The sequence below is a fragment of the Myiozetetes cayanensis genome, unplaced genomic scaffold, assembly GCF_022539395.1.
Source record: "Myiozetetes cayanensis isolate MyiCay16 unplaced genomic scaffold, myiCay2020 scf23, whole genome shotgun sequence".
NCBI lineage: Eukaryota > Metazoa > Chordata > Aves > Passeriformes > Tyrannidae > Myiozetetes > Myiozetetes cayanensis.
The window spans coordinates 1,527,756-1,543,264 of NW_026087445.1; the positions used below are offsets into that span (position 1 = coordinate 1,527,756).

General features: G+C 56.5%; 1 protein-coding gene across 1 annotated transcript in view; it reads left to right on the top strand.

The window, feature by feature from the left end:
- The window catches only part of ARRDC1 (arrestin domain containing 1), a 38,257-nt gene extending 24,339 nt beyond the window's left edge, over window positions 1-13,918 (top strand). Inside the window, exons 3-8 of the mRNA XM_050319808.1 lie at window positions 6,157-6,207; window positions 6,555-6,709; window positions 7,184-7,366; window positions 7,736-7,912; window positions 8,040-8,451; window positions 9,316-13,918. Coding sequence (XP_050175765.1) covers window positions 6,157-6,207; window positions 6,555-6,709; window positions 7,184-7,366; window positions 7,736-7,912; window positions 8,040-8,451; window positions 9,316-9,380 — 1,043 coding nt within the window. The 3' untranslated portion in view covers window positions 9,381-13,918. The remainder of the gene's footprint in view (window positions 1-6,156; window positions 6,208-6,554; window positions 6,710-7,183; window positions 7,367-7,735; window positions 7,913-8,039; window positions 8,452-9,315) is intronic.
- The last annotated feature ends 1,591 nt before the right edge of the window (window positions 13,919-15,509 follow it).

Consider the following 15,509-nt stretch of genomic DNA (forward strand, 5'->3'; position numbering starts at 1 on the left):
TGGGGTGGGAGCCCCATTTCAGCTGCTCCTGGAGTGCAGGGGCACCTTCCAGCCTCCCAGTTGTGGTTGCAGAGCAAATATCGTCCTCCTCTTCTGGGGATAGAGGGAGTATAACACAGAATATTCACAGAACCACAGAATATGGCCTGGCTGGTGATGTTCATCTCTTTTGCCCCAGTCTAGCCGTGGGTGCAGCGTGGCGAGGCAGAGGGCTGTGTTGTGCCTCTCCATGTCTCCTGGCCTGCAGCCTGCTGTGTGCTCAGACCTCTGGGCTGGCTGTCCTAGCACCCCACAGTGTGAGGTTTCACAGGGGTGAGTAATAAGAGCTCCTCTGAGTGTGCTGTGTTTGTGCCTGAGTGGTCAAGGCACCTCCCAACCCCCTTCTGGCTTCCCCACAGTGCCTTTTCCCCCCCTGGCACCATCCTGGAGGTCCTGGCTTTGTGGTGGTGGCCATCAGCCTTGTGGAGACAGTGCTGTGACCACCTGTGACCTCCAGCTCCCCAGGGAGGGACAGACTGGGGCTGGGGGAGCCAGCCTGGCAGGAGGATTTGGCAGATGGCCTGGTTTGAACATGCAGCCCAGGCAGATCTGCCCCCACCAGTGCTGTCAGACTGGCCTGTCTGCACAGACCACTAACCCAGGAGCTGCACAACAGCTCTGGGAAGCCAGGCAGGATGCAGCAGCTCGGTGTCCTTGTCCCTGTGTGCTTGGTTCCCCCTGAACCCCAGCCCTGCCCTGCTCTTCTCGGGCAGAGGCTGCCAGAGGACCTTTCCCAGCCCTTGGCTGGCAGGGCAGGGCGTGGGCAGGGAGCTTCCCCTCGCTCTGGAGGGAGGATGGCTGAGAAGGGCTGGTGATTTCCTCTGGCTGCCAGCTCTGCCCTGGCAGGGGCCTGGCAGCACTGCTGGGACAAGAGCCCAAACCCTTTCAGCAGCTGTGGTGGAGGAAGCTCGACTTGGATCATTTGTTTAACAGTGTAAATACAGACGAGTGGTCATCTCACCCCCACACAGCTATGACGGCGTTGTTTTTCCTGTGCTGGTCTGCAGTGAGTGCAGGGAAACCTTTGTTTGGGTTGGAAGGGACCTTAAAGCTCCTCTCATTCCACCCCCTGCCAGGGGCAGGACACCTCCCACTAGAACAGGTTGCTCCGAGCCTGGTCCAGCCTGGCCTTGGACACTTCCAGGGATGGGGCAGCCACAGCTTCTCTGGGCAACCTGTGCCAGGGCCTGCCCACCCTCACAGGGAAGGATTTTTTCCTTATATCTAACTGAAATTTGCCTTCTGGCAGTGAGAAGCCATTAATTCCCCTTTGTCCTGTCCCTCCAGCCCTTATCCCAAGTCCCTCTCCAGCTCTCCTGGAGCCCCTTTAGGCCCTGGAAGGGGCTCTCAGGTCTCCCTGGAGCCTTCTCTTCTCCAGGTGAACACCCCCAGCTCTCCCAGCCTGGCTCCAGAGGGGCTCCAGCCCTTGGCAGCATCTCTGTGACCTCCTCTGGATTTGCTCCAGCAGCTCCATGTCCTTGCTGTGCTGCTCTCCAGGGCTGGGGCAGCTCTGCAGGGGGGTCTACCTGAGGGGCAGAATCCCCCCCTGCCCTGCTGCCCACGCTGGGGGATCAGCCCAGGGCATGGGTTTTTTTGGGTGCCACTGTACCTGGCCGGGGCATGTTGAGCTTCTCCTCCACCAGCACCCCCAAGGTCTTGTCCCCAGGGCTTTTCTCAATCCATTCCCTGCCCAGCCTGTATTTGTGCTTGGGATCGCCCTGACCCCAGTGCAGGACCTCTCCAGCCTGGCAAGGGCTCTCTGGGTGGCAATGCAGTGTCACCAGGGACCCAGCAGAAGTCTTGGCATCAGCCCTCTGGATCAAGGCATTTCCTTTCTGCAAATGATGAGTCGTTCCAGGACTCCTCCCCATCCCCTGGTACAAGAAAACAAGCCCTGTCCCGGTGTGGAATGGAGGGAAGCAGCTGAGCCATGAATGGGTTCAGACAAATCTCCTCTGGGTTCAGGGAAATCTCTGCTTTGCACTGTAAGATGACTCTTGTGCCCTATCAGTGTGTTGTTGCTGCTCCTGCTATCTGGGTTTGGGTTTTTTTTTCTAGCCTGTCTGGGGCAGCAGCTTCTTTCCCTCCAGGAATTTTTAGGGAGGATGTTTCCCAGGGCCATGTGAGGGTGGCTGGGCTCTGCTGGCCTGGCTCCTATCAGGAGTAAAGGCTGCTGCAGGTATGGCCCCCCAGCAGAACCCAGCTAAGCCAGCTGCTTAATGACTTTCTCAAGGTATTTTTAGCTGCACATAAACTTCAGGAAAAGCTTTTTTGCAGCTGAGCACAGTGTGGCCTTTGTTCCTGCTCCTGGGAATGAGGAGGGACCGGCTCAGCGTGGCTGGCACGGCCCTTTCCCCTCACAGCGAGTGTGTGAGCTGCCCAGGGGCACTGCAGCCCACCAGCCCTGCTGTGAGGGGCTCTTGAGGCCCCTGAGCAGTGCTGAGCTCCTGCTGTGCCCATGCCAGGGCTGTGAGTGGTTTGGCAAAGCCTCTGGTTCTGGAGCAGCTTGGAAAAGGGCTGCTCTTCCCGGGTGTTGGGTGGCCATGGGTCCCCCCATGGTTGGGGGTTAACCATCTCCCCTCTGCCTGCTGCCAACAGCTGTCCCTGTTGCAAAGTCAACCTGCACGTGAAATGAGCACATTAAATGTCCTGGGTGGTGACCTGAAGCTCTCAGGGCTGGAGGGACGTGGGGGGCAATGAGTGTCTTCCCGTGGGCTTTGTGTTCCACTTGCTGCTTGGATGCTGGAATTGCACAGCAGAGGAACAGCTCTGGGTGCTGGTGTCCCCCATGGGGAGCTGAGGTGGCTTTGCTGCTGTTCTCCAGGTGGGAAGTACCTGGGTGTCGGCTCTGTGCCCTGCCCATGCCCACAGGGGTGGCTGGGACAGGGGGAATGGCAGATTTTCCCTGTTATCTCAAGATTAGTCAGCATTTGGAAGTGGAAGTTCAGCCTTTAGGAGCAAAGTTGGCAACTAGTTGAAAAGGAGTTGCCACCTCCCTTCCCCCTGTGAGGGGCCTTGGCTTGGGATTTGTCAGCTTTCCACCAGACACAGGGCACAAGACTGAAGTGATTTGTAATTCCAGGCAAGTTGTAAATGAGCCTCTGCTGTGTCCTTGCTGGAGGATCTTCTACCAAGAGAGGCAGGCAGGAGCCCAGTTTTAGCCTGCTTTTTAGGGGTCCCAGGTGTTTTTGGGGACCAAATTTTGGGGTCCCAGGGTGTTTTGGGGACTCCTTTCACCCCCAATTGGGGGGCAAAAGGGTGTTTTGGGGGGTTGCATGTGTTGGAGGTCACTTTTCACCCCCAATTTGGTGGTACCAGGAGTTTCTGGGGACCCTTTTCATCCCAAATTTGCGGGTTCCAGGGATGTTTGGGAACCCTTTTCATCCCCAGTTTGAGAATCCTGGAAGCTTTTGGGGACACATTTCACTCCCAGTTTGGCTGTCCTGGGTGTCTGGGGATTCTTTTCAACCCCAATGTGGGATGTCGGTGGGTGGGATTTGGGTGATCCTTTTCACCCCTAATTTGGTGATCCCAGGAGTATTTGGGGACCCTTTTTACCCCAATTTAGGGATCCTGGGGCGGGGGGAGGAGCAGATTGGTGTCACGTTACTGCTAAATACCTACCTCTCCTCCTGCTGCAGTGGCAGGCAGGACCCAAGCTCATCTGCAGTCTCTGCTGCCTTGTGGCCCTGCCAGCCACTCTGGATCATGCCCATGCCTTCATGGGGGTCTCCCATCTTGCTGGGGATTATCTGTTGTTCTTCACCTTACTTTTATTGGCCTTTGTCTCTGAAACGGTTCTGGCACTGAACTCCAACAGCCCTTCTGCTTTCCACTCTTCTTGGAATGGCCACTCCAGGATGTTGATGGTGCCTAAAGATGCTTCTCCCTCTTTGGGGGAAGGAGAGAGTGGGAATTGGAAACTGTGAAGTGCTCAAATGTTCACTTCCAGCCCAGATTTCTGATGGTGAACGTGAGCTGGGCAGGAGTTTGATGGAAATAACTTGTTGGGATGGTGCTGCCTGTCATGTCAAAGAGGAACTTTCACTTGGTGAGCTTATCCTAAGGGCCCTGGAAAGGCTGTAAAGTTTCATTCTCTCAGCAGGAGACTCGAAATCGCTTCCTGCACCTTCACGTGGGGCTCTGCAGGTCAGACAGCTGGGAATTCTTCAGGTCTTGGTGGAAACTCGGTGACCCTCTGGAAGTCCCACCTCCCTCCCTCCCTCCCTCCTGCAGTGCAGGAGCAGGACTTGCTCCCTCTCCCTCTCAGATGGAGAGTTCCCTTACTGCAAAGCTGCATAGGAGAGAGGATGCATTCCAATTATCTACTCACTTTCCAAAAATAAGGCTAATGTGTGTAAGATCAATGTCGAATGATGCCCATTAAAAAGCAGAAACCCTCTAAGGAGCAGCAAACAAGCCCTGGGTTAGTCGAGTTATTCATATCAGCCAGAGTTTATCCTGGAACCAACAAGCAAAAGCACCTGCTGCATCTCACCTGGCACCTTTACCTGAGCCGGGCTGCCCAGGGGGGAAAGGAGAGGCCATCCCAAACCCGCCTCGCTCAGCTCTGCCCAGCTCTGGAGCTGCTGGCAGAGCCCAGGTTTGTGCCTCCACCTGGCGACGGCAGCGAGCGCTGCATTTTAGCCCACATAGCTGTGGTTGGTTCGGGGGACGGGAGGGGGATCAGCAGGGAAGTGATGGGAATGAGCCAATCTCACTCCTCTCTCCGTGAGGACAAAGTGTATAAATAAGCATCTCTGGTTCTCTCCCGGGCTGCCTTTGGAGCGCTGAGGTGCGTGCTGGGTGATTTATCCCGCCTGTCTCGGCGCTGTGGGTGGGACAGGCGCTCACTGGGGTGTGCTCAGGTCCCCCTGGGGTGGCTGAGCGAGCCGAGAAGCAGAGATCCAGCTTTCCATGCCTTGAACCATGCACAGGTCAAGCCTCCTGCCTGGAGTGCGGTGTCAGTGGGGAGGATTTACCCTTCTCTTCCCCACCTCCCCCTTCCCTGTAATCCACTTAATCCCCTGACTACAGGGCTCTCTGTCAGCTCCGCACAGCCAGCCTTGCTAACAGGCAAGCTGTCTCCTCGTCTTGCATCAACAAAGGAACCAGCCAAATCTGGGGGTTTGGAACCTCCAGCAACGATCCTGCAAAGCAGAACAAATGTCTCCATTAAGCAGACATCCAGGTCTCCTCCCAGCACTGCTGCTTTAAAAACAAACCCTCCTGTTTGTACACGGATTTAACAAATGTGGGTAAACCTTAGTGCTTTTCTTACTGGAGGCAACTTTGGGAGCTGACTGATGTTAGTGGATCACACTGTGGGCCAAGTTCAGCCTTCACCCTGGCCTGGGAGGGAACCTGGGATCTGAATGGCAGTGCTGGAGGGTGGATGGGGCTGGGGGGTTGGAATCTGTAGCTGTTGTTTTGGCTGTGCACTGGCTCTTGGCTCTGCTCTGTGCCCTCAAGGTCTCTGTTGCAGGGCAATGGTTGAAGAAAACAAGTGCTGAGGTTTTAATGTTGTGGAAATATTTTCCTCAGCTCCTGTGGTCTAAGCAGCCAGGCTGAGGGATTGCAGGTCCCTTCCTGGGACCAGGGCTGGGTGGACCTCTGGTTCTAGCTCCTGAACCCTGTGCAGTCTGTGAGGGGCTTGGTGTGTGGCTGAGGCTGCTTGAGGTGAACTTTGTGCCCACCAGACCCCCATACCACCCTTGGGCAGTGCCTGTGCTTTCTCACCTTTCCCCTGACTGCCTGTGAGGGGGAAGGCTTGGGGTAAAATAAACACACAGCAGCCCTGCTCTGTGCCCTGTACTGGTAGCCTGGGGAGAACCACTTGCCATGGCACTGGGATCCCTTAAACCCTGCCCCAAAAGGCCTGATTTACAGGGCATCTTACCAAGAACATCTGTCCCAGGGAGAGGTGAGGTTGGCAGCAGGTTCTTCTGTTGCCTCAGGTGCTGCCTATCGGATCTGGAGTTGTCCAGTTCTGCAGGCAGCTGTGTGTGTGATTCCTGTTGGTGACCTCTCTCTCCAAAAGATCGTGCTCTCCAGAAGATCACACCTTACAAGGCCTGGCAGCCTGTCCCACTTACCTTTCACTCTTTTTTTCCACAGGGGTCCTTACACCTGGAGAGCACAACTTTCCCTTCCAGTTCCTGCTGCCAGGTAAAGATGCACAAAAGTGGCTGAGGGCCCTTCCCTTTAAGCCTTGGCTTGTGCAGCCTCTCGAGGTGTGCTGAGAAGGACTTGGGTGACAGAGGCAGGGTGACAGCTGGGCCTCCTTCTGTGAAGGAGTTTGCAGCAAGGTCTCTGAGTGACCCAAGTGTTCAACCACAGGTCTTTTTGGGGAAACTTGCTGAACTCCTCAGGTGAAGCTGTTGAAAAGAGGAAGGCTGTTAAAAAGGCAATATACTTCCAGTTCAGACTGGCCTGACTCAGCCTTGGGTGCTTCCTTCCCCTTGAGGGTTGGTAGTCACAACCTTCTGATCCTTTTCTTTCTCTCTCCACTCCAGCCTCTGCTCCTACATCATTTGAAGGCCCTTTTGGCAAGGTCCTGCATCAGGTGAAAGCTGTGATAGACACACCTCGCTTCTCCAAGGACTACAAATGCAACAAAATCTTCTACGTTCTCTGCCCTCTCAACTTGAACGACATCCCTGACATCGAGGTAGGAACAAGGAGGGGCACGGCTGGGAGGTGCCACCACTTCAGCACTTGTCCTTGTCCTGCTGTCTGAGGAGTCACTGTGTGGTTGGACAACTCTCTGACTATGCAAGAGCAGGACAAGGACTCCTGAGCTGACCTACTCTGCCATCAGCCCCTGCCCCAAATGATTTTTGACTCTTCTGTGTGTTGCTTTGAAAGATTTAGGTGAATTGTCAGCATTTTTCAGAGAGACATGTTGGCCAATAGCTTCAGGTGCTTGGAGAGATCTGGGTCTGGAGAACTTGCTTTGGAGGGAAGAGCAACTAATAGGACCAGAGAAGTGGGGGGCTGGAGCAGTGGGACCTGCTGTGTGTGGCAGTGCCAGGTTGCTGGTTCTTTGTGTCCTCTCAGACCAGATATTCCTGCTTGCTTGTTTCAAATCTCTGAGTGTTTCTGGCTCTCTTGAGCCAACATCTGTGTCTCTGCTGTCCTGCAGCAGCCCAACACCATGTCCATCACCAAGAAGTTCAACTACAAGCTCGTGAAAAGCGGCAACATCATCCTGACGGCCACGTCGGATCTGAGGGGCTACATCGTGGGGCAGGCGATCCAGCTCCGCACCGACATCGAGAACAAATCCGGCCGGGACACGGGATCTGTGGTAGCCAGCCTGCTCCAGGTGAGCGTCCCAAAGGGTGATTCTGGGGCTTGTGCTGGTGCTCCACCTCCCTGTGAAGCTGGGGCAGCTCTCCCCTGTGTGCATCTCTGCTGCCTGGGGCTGGGGCGCTGGCAGCGAGGAGGCCAAATCTGACTAACTCTGTTTCTCTCCTCCTTCCTGGGGAAAGAGGAGGTAGAACTTGTCTTGCTTACACCTACTCAGTCTATCGTGTAACCACGGGTATTCCTGCTCTGCAACATGCCCGTTGGATCTGTGCTCGTGCCTGTTTGACAAAGCAGTTGGGTGGTTTTGTGCCCTGGCTTACATTTGTGGGAGGCAGGAGACCGTCTGCAGCCTCTCTGCTACCTGTGTGCCCCCCTGTCTGTGCAGAAAGTGGCCTATAAATCCAGGCGCTGGATTTACGACCTGAGGACCATCGCAGAGGTGGAAGGCTCGGGAGTGAAAGCCTGGAAACACGCGGAGTGGAAGGAGCAGATCCTGGTTCCAGCACTGCCCCAGTCCATCCTGCAGGGCTGCAGCCTCATACACATCGACTACTACATCCAGGTGAGTTCAGCAGCGCTCTTGGGCTGTGGCTCTGTGCTCCCTGCTGGTGTGGGTGGTCCTGACAGCAGGTGAACCTTCCCACTGCACTGTATCCTGAGGATGCCACTGTTTTTCCCTTCTCTTCCAGGTGTCCCTCAAGTCCCCGGAGGTTTCTGTCACTCTCCCCATTTACATTGGTAACATTGCTGTGAACAGGGTCCCGCTGAGTCCCTCCCGCTCCATCCAGCACATCCCATCTGCAGTGGTTCCCAGCGCCCCCCCGGAGGAAGAGGAGGCTGCCGGTGGATATCACCCCATGGACAATATCTCCATCCCCACCAAAAGCCATTCCCAGCAGCAGCCCTTCAGCTACGCCCCAGGACTGAGCTTCCAGGAGATCAGGGCGGACTCGGAGCAGACGGGCTCCCCAAACCACCCCACGCTCTGCCTGTCCACGGGAGCCACTGTCCCCTACTACGCTGAGGGGAACGTGGTGCCCGTGCCCACGGCCAGCTCCCTCATCCTGCCTCCGGAGTACAGCACGTGGGGATACCCCTACGGTGAGCAGCACTCCCGGGGTCTGACAGGGCTGCCAGTGGGGGGCAAAGGGCTCCTTCCACTGATCTCTTTGCCCGATGTGACCTGGGTGGGAAGCTGGGAATGCCAGTCTGCCAGAGGCTGGTGTCAGAGGGGGGTCAGGAGATCTCTCTGCCTGCTTTAGCCTCTGGAGGATTCCCCTTTTCCAGCTGTAAAAGCTGGCTGTCCTTCCCACGGCTGCACTCGTGCCTGCCCCAGGCTCGCCCTGAGAGGATCTCCCTGTTGGTGAATGAGCTTTCAGCCTCCCACTGATAGAAAAACTCCCTGGCTTGTGGTGAGGCTGGTGGGAGCAGAGCCAGCAAAGTGATGTCACTGAGATCTTCTGCCTGCCTTGGAGTGGGCCTGCAGCTGCTCTGAGCACACGGGCTGTGGGGGCGGGAGCTGAGAGACCAGGGTGGAAAAGCTGGGGGAAATCCCAGCGTGCTGGAGTCCCTGAGCTATGCTGGGGTGGCAGGGGCCAGCAGTGTCTGTCAGCACCCTGAGCAGCCCATCTGGTGGCACTGGGGTAACAGGACACTCCACGTGTCACTGCAGCCCTGGGTTGGGGCACACAGAGCACGGGTCACCTGGAGTGAGGGGGAAGCTTGTGAAAGAAGGGGAGCAATGGAACAGGACTGGGAGGGGGTGACTTCAACCCCTGTAGGCATCAGGGCAGGGATGGGACTGGCTGGCTCAAGTCCTGTGTGCACACCCTGGCAGGCAGTGCCTGTGTGTCACACGTGTGTGGCAGTGGTTTGCTTCACCCTGCACTGGGTTACACGGTCTGGGGGGGAAGGGAACCTCCCAAACACCCCCCATAACTGCTCTCCTTCCTCCTTTCCCCACAGAGGCACCTCCATCCTACGAGCAGAGCTGCAGCAGTGCCAACTCCAGCATCAGCAATGGCAACTAGCCCTTCCCTGCTCCGGGCCCTGCTGGCGCTGCCCACCCTGGTGCCACGGGGCACCTGCCTGTGGCAAAGTCTGGTACAGCACAAGGCGACTTCTTGTCTCTCTGGCTGCTTGGGGAGGGGGGACTGGCACATCCCAGCCTGGGCTTTTTAAGTCTCTTTCTAGGGAGGGGGTAAAAAAACCAAAAAAACCAAAAAAAAAAGGCAGCCAGAGCAGCCTGTATGGATGTAGGAGAGGTCTGGGAGACTGACCCGTGTCCTGCTGCTGCACCAGGCGCTGGAGAGCTGGCTGTGCCCCCGGGGTGCCCTGGGCAGCAGCCTGTTCCAGTACTGTAGTCAACACTAACTGCTTTACTATCAAACCACCCGCGATGCCTTATCTGAAACGCTCCTGACTTGGCACGTCTCCACTGCAGGGGAAGGCTGGGCTGGGTGGACTTTCTCTTTTAGAGGCCATGTGCTCTCCAGAAATGGTTTTGACAGCCCTTCCTCCTTGTCCTCATAGGTCCTTAAGGGTAGCAGGAGGTTTCTTGGAGTAAGCAGGTTTGGGAGGTCAGGGACTGACTGAAAGCCAAAAGCACAAGCCCTCGCTGTACCCGTGTTGTGGGGTGAGTGACTGGCAGCCTTTGGCCCTGTGGCAGTGGGGAGCTCGTGGGGGCACTTGCTCATAACCCATGAGGCCCTGGTGGGCTGTGGGGGGAGAGCCTGGTGTTCCACGGGGTACCCACCACCCACCTCCTGCCCTTTTCCAGCATGGAAAAGCTCCTGTCAGACACAGCCCATCCCTGCTCCTGGCTCACTCCTGGGGTAACAGTGCCGGTCACTCTGCATGCAGGGGAACCACATCCCGTGTGCCCTGCCAGGTGCCCTCTCCTGCCAGGCCAGAATGGCACGATGATCAAGTTACCAGGGTCTGTCTGACGCTACCTCTGAGCCTGCCCACGGGCCCTGCCTGGGAAACGCTTCCCTCTGGGACCACCCTCCCTGGGGGCTCGGCCTGGGATCTCTCCAGGAGTGGCTGGCACTGCCCAGGCAGCACAGGAGGGTGCTGGGCCAGGGCCCTGCTCTGGTGCTGGTTTACTGCACGTCCCCTGAGCCACAGCAGGGTGTGAGAACGAGGAGAGGGAGCGTGCGGGGACACAAAGGCCTCGCTCGCACCCGGCAGCTCGGGGGAAGAAGCTGGTTTTTCTTTTCATCGTTGTGCTTTTATTCTCCCCCCCCTTGTTTAGCTTGCCTAGTGTTGCCCTGCCCAAGCTGAGGAAAACACGGGGTCCAGAGCCACGGTGGCCCAGCCACGGCTGGAACTGCGGCCTCCACACCTTTGGCACCTCAGAGCTGGTCCCCACACGGCCCAGGCTGGGCAGGCAATGCCCAACAGCCCTTTTAGGAGCATTTACAGCCGCTCCCTCCTCGTTTCAGCCCACCTCTGCACACCCTGCAGGCAGCTGGGACAGGCCCCTGCTTTGCACTCTTTCTTTGCAAATGCTTTTTGTTCGATTTGGGGGTGTTTTTTTTAAGTGTTGAACTGCTTTAAGGGTAGTGTAGCGAAGGTGCCGTTCTGAGCAGTGCTGGCACGACATGCACCGATGCTGAGAGAGTGATTGTCATTGTCCCCAAATATATATATATATAAAAATATATATATATGAGATGAAGTTTTGTTTTTAATGATTGAATTCATAAAGACAAATTTTAATGCTGTATTTAATAAATTATTCTAAGAGAAGTGCTGTGCTTTTTTTCATCCATTTCTGATGCTTTTCCATGTGCCTGTTCGTGCCAAATCCAGGAATGCACCTTGCTGGTTGCTTACAGAATGAAGTGAGGTTTTTTTTTGCTCTCACCAGGAAGGACAGTGACCTTTGCCAAGGCAGCTTGGGGAAAATAAACCTGGTGTGTCCTGAGGGCAGTGCCAGGCTCGTAGTTCCAGATGGCTGCAGGGAGTTTGGCACCATGTGGGCTTGGCTCTGGAGAGAGCAGCCACTGCACTGCTGCTTTCCCATCCCTGTGTCCCAAAGCCAGGGCTGGGCTGGCAGAGAGGAAGGACAGAGTGGACTCTCACTTCAGGAGGATGGAGATGGCACAGCCAAGGTCTGCCTGGAAGGGCTGGAGACCATCAGAGCCATTTGGAACAAATTTACTAAAAACAGAAGGCGGCTCCTCCCCACACCCACCCTTTGGTGATCCCATGTCTGAAGTGTGTAGGTGTTGCCTAAATGTTGTCATCACAGGTAGCCTGGGGTGTGATCTGTGTCCTGGACACACAGATCTTCCTCACTCTCTGCTCAGCTTATGCTTCTGCCCAGTTTCCATGGTCTAAGACTCTCCTTTGCCTGGTGGTCCAGCCTGCCATGAGCAGCATTCTGGATGTGCAGGAGGTCAAAGGCAGGTACAGCTCTCCCCTGGTGCTCTTCCTCTTCCTCCCACTCAGCTGAACTGTCTTGCCTGGCTCAGCCTGTAGCTGCTTGGCTTTCCTTGCTGTTGGCTGTACCTGTCCCTCCTTTCAGGCCTCAACCCAAATCCCTTCCACACCTCTGGAAAAATTCCTGTGAGCTGTCCATACTTCTGGAGCTGCTGGGTTGGGCTGCAGGCTCCTGGCCCAGCCGGGCTCTGGGAGAGGCAGCCAGGGCCAGGCTGCTCCTTGCTCTCCATCCCTGAAGCTGCGCTGCTGGTGAAGTGTCCAGCCTGTGTTCCTTGGCTGGAAAATGGGAATGGTGTTTGATTACTGTGGCCAGACCCCCAGTCAGTGTCTGTGCTCCTTGTTTTACCTTTGCATTGGGAATGCACCGCCCGTGTTGGAGGCTGTGGAGAGGAGAACCCGGCTGTGCCTCACCCACTCCCATCTCTGCACTGCTCCCGTGCACCCCAGCTTGCTTTCCCAAATTGTACTTGCTGCAGATGGTCCTTGGGCACCTCTTGCTGTACACAGAGTCCTCTTTGCAAAGCAAGGAGCAAGTGGGATCCCTCTTCCTCACCAGTGAGGAGTGTCCATCACCGCTGGTGGCTGTGGAGGGAGCGGGAAGGAGTTGGAACGACACCTCCTCCTTTTGGATGGCAGGGCTGCTGCACAGCACAGACCCTGCAGAGAGGGGCCTCTGCCAGCCCTGGGGGGTGGCTCTGGCCAGGCTGCAGCGGGTTCTCACCCCCAGTTTGCCCCAGAGCAGCCTCCGTGTTGTGCAAGCGAAGGGACACAACGGGCGAGAAGTTGTGGTTTCCAACGCTCCTGCCCAGCCTTGCCCGTCCCTGCAGTGCACAGGGGAGGGAGCTCTGGCACAGCCAGCCTTGTCCATGGCTCAGGGAGCCCTTTGGGATGGGCCAGGGCTGCAGGATGGAGGAGTTAGTCCAGCTCTCCATGAGCCCACCTGTTTCCCCAGGGCACTGCGGCAACAAATCCTCGGACAGCATGAGGGCTTTGGCTGAGCACGAGGGGGCAAACCCCAAGGTTTGGGTTTGGGTTTGGGTTTGTCCACTCAGCCAATCCAGGGAGGATCAATCCCTCTCTCCTCTACCTCTCCGCTGTGTCCCTTCTCTGCAGCCTCTCTGGCTTCCACCTCCTGAAGTCCTGGGGAGCTCCTTTAGGCCCTGGGTCATCCCTCTCTCCTCTTCCTGAACTCTGGCCTAAAGAGGGAAAAAAGCCCATTTTTTGGAAACCAGCTTTGGGTAAAAAACTTCAGTAGTTGGGAAGAATTCATTCAAATTCCTGGCTCAGATTATTCAAGCAATTGTTTCTGGGTTTGTTTGAAATGGGGAGGGGGAGCAGTGGGACACGGGAGAAGCCTGTGAGTTAATTATTTCCGAACTCAGCATTCAACGGAAAATACCAAAAATATCACCAGTCCTCTTTTTTTTTTCCCCTGCTGCTTCTTTTTTGTCCTTCATGTTTTCATTCTTGTCCTGCTCTCCACATGTTCTACCTCCATGTATTTGGCTTTTCCAGTGTTGTTTGTGTCCTACCAAACTCTGCTTTGGCACCTGCTGTCCCACTGCCTGCAGGAGATGGGGAAAGGAGAGACAGGGGACGTGAAGGTTCTTCTTTCTCTTGGACAATGTTTCTTTTTTTAGCTTTCCACTGAACTTTCAGGAGTTTTGTAAAAGTAAATATTTTCTGCTAGGAAGTTTTCCTGTTGAGCCAGCACAAGAGAGGAGATACAGGGTGTTTTGGGCTCCTTTTGGGTTTTATTCTGTATTTTAAAATATTTCCAATGTGTCTGCAATGGGAATGTCCCATCCCTCCTCCTCAGGAGAAACCGGTGGGGTAAAACCCTCAAAACTTGTGCCCTTTCTTACACCAATGCTCGTGGCTGTAATTCTTTATTCCTGTGGTTCTCTTTGCAGACTTTGGGGTTTTATACAACAGTTTGTGACGGCTCTGTACAACCTGAGACTTCTGTGCAATTTATTACTGGGTTTTCCAATGTAAACTCGCAGTTTTCCACGTTTACCACGGCTTCTGGGGAATGTTTTTTGTCCTGGGTTTTAAGCCCCGAAATGTAAAGAACTGAAAAATGTAAATAAAGACAATCTTTTTTTTTTTTTTTTAAGCCCATGGGTGTTTTGCTCGGGGAGTGTGATGAGAGCTGTCCGTGTGCTGAGGGCACAGAGGGTGAGAAGTGGCTCGTGGTTGTCAGTGGAGGAATCCACAATGGGGCTGGAGCTTGGAAGTTGGTTATAGCCAAGGCTAAATCAAAGTCTGATTCAGGGGGAGAACTGCTGGGGTGGGAAGACCCTGATGGGTTGAAGCAACTTTGCTCATCCCCGTGGTGAATCACAGAACCATGGAATACCCTCAGCTGGAAGGGACCCCCAAGAATCATCCAGTCCAACCCCTGGCCCTGCACAGACACCCCAACAATCCCACCCTGTCCCTCAGAGCCTTGTCCAAACCCTCCTGGAGCTCTGGCAGCCTTGGGGCTGTGCCCACTGCCCTGGGGAGCCTGTTCAGTGCCAACCACCCTCTGGGGGAAGAACCTTTGCTGAGATCCACCCTGAGCCTGCCCTGACACAGCTTCACGGGAAGCTTCTCTTCGCGGGAAGGTCCCTCCGGAGGGACGCGGCCGGAGGAAGCGCTGGGGCGGTTGGGTTGTGCTCTTCCTGCTGGCAGGAATCCCAGGATGTGCAGCTCCGGCTCCGCTCGCCCGGCTCGGGCGGGAGAGGGCGATGTCCGCCCGGCTGGAGCTCGGAGCGGCCGCCGAGAGGCTGCGAGACGGCCCCGACTGCCCGGCCGAGCCCTGAGCCCCGTCCCGGGCCGAGCCCTGAGCCCGTCCTGGCTCTGCCGCTCCCCCCGGGGCTCGCAGCAGCTGCTCCAGGAAAACAGGGAGCTCGTGGCACAGCACACCCCGCTGGTGTTGGAGAAACCGCTGGGTTTGAGGGGAACAAGGGCCGTGGCGGTGGGATGTGAAGGCTCTGTGTGTTCCCGGCTATTCCTGCTTCTTGCGGGAGCCTCTCCCGTCCCTGACGACCCAGGGAAGTTTGTCCCGGTGGCTGCAGCGCCCCCAGCTCCATCTGGGAAAGGCGGAGCCCCAGCAAATGCCAGGGGAGAGGAGCCACCAGGGCCCGTCCCGGTGGGCGTTCTGACTCACCCACCCCCTCGCCCCTGTCCGGGGTCAGCACGGGACCCGCGGGGTGCCGGGACCTGCGGGTTGGTGGATTGTAGGAGCAGGGATGAAGGCAGGCAGCTCCCTACAGCCCGCGGGGAGCATCCCCAGGGCGGGATGTTGGTGATGCGGAGCATCCCTAATCGGGGATGTTGCTGATGTCCAGGGTGACACCCGGCCCTCGCTGGACCTGAGGGTCTCCAGCCTCCCCATTCTGGTGGTTCCTTGTGCAGGGACCAGTCACTCCATCCCGGGGAGGATCCCAGGGGAAGGACACGCATCCCACCGCCACCTCCCTGCGCGGCTCAGCTCGTCCCAGAGCGGCGAGACCCCCGTGGCCGCTCCGTGTCCCCACACAGCTCCGCGGGGACCCTGCCAGGACCCTGCCGGGGCTGCCGGTGCACGGGGGGTTCTCGGGGGTTTAGTTAGTTAGTTAGTTAGTTAGTTAGTTAGTTAGTTAGTTAGTTAGTTAATGAATTAGCTGCCGGGAGAGGCTGCTCGGAGGGGCTGTGGCGGGCGGGGGGCGGGTCCCCAGCCC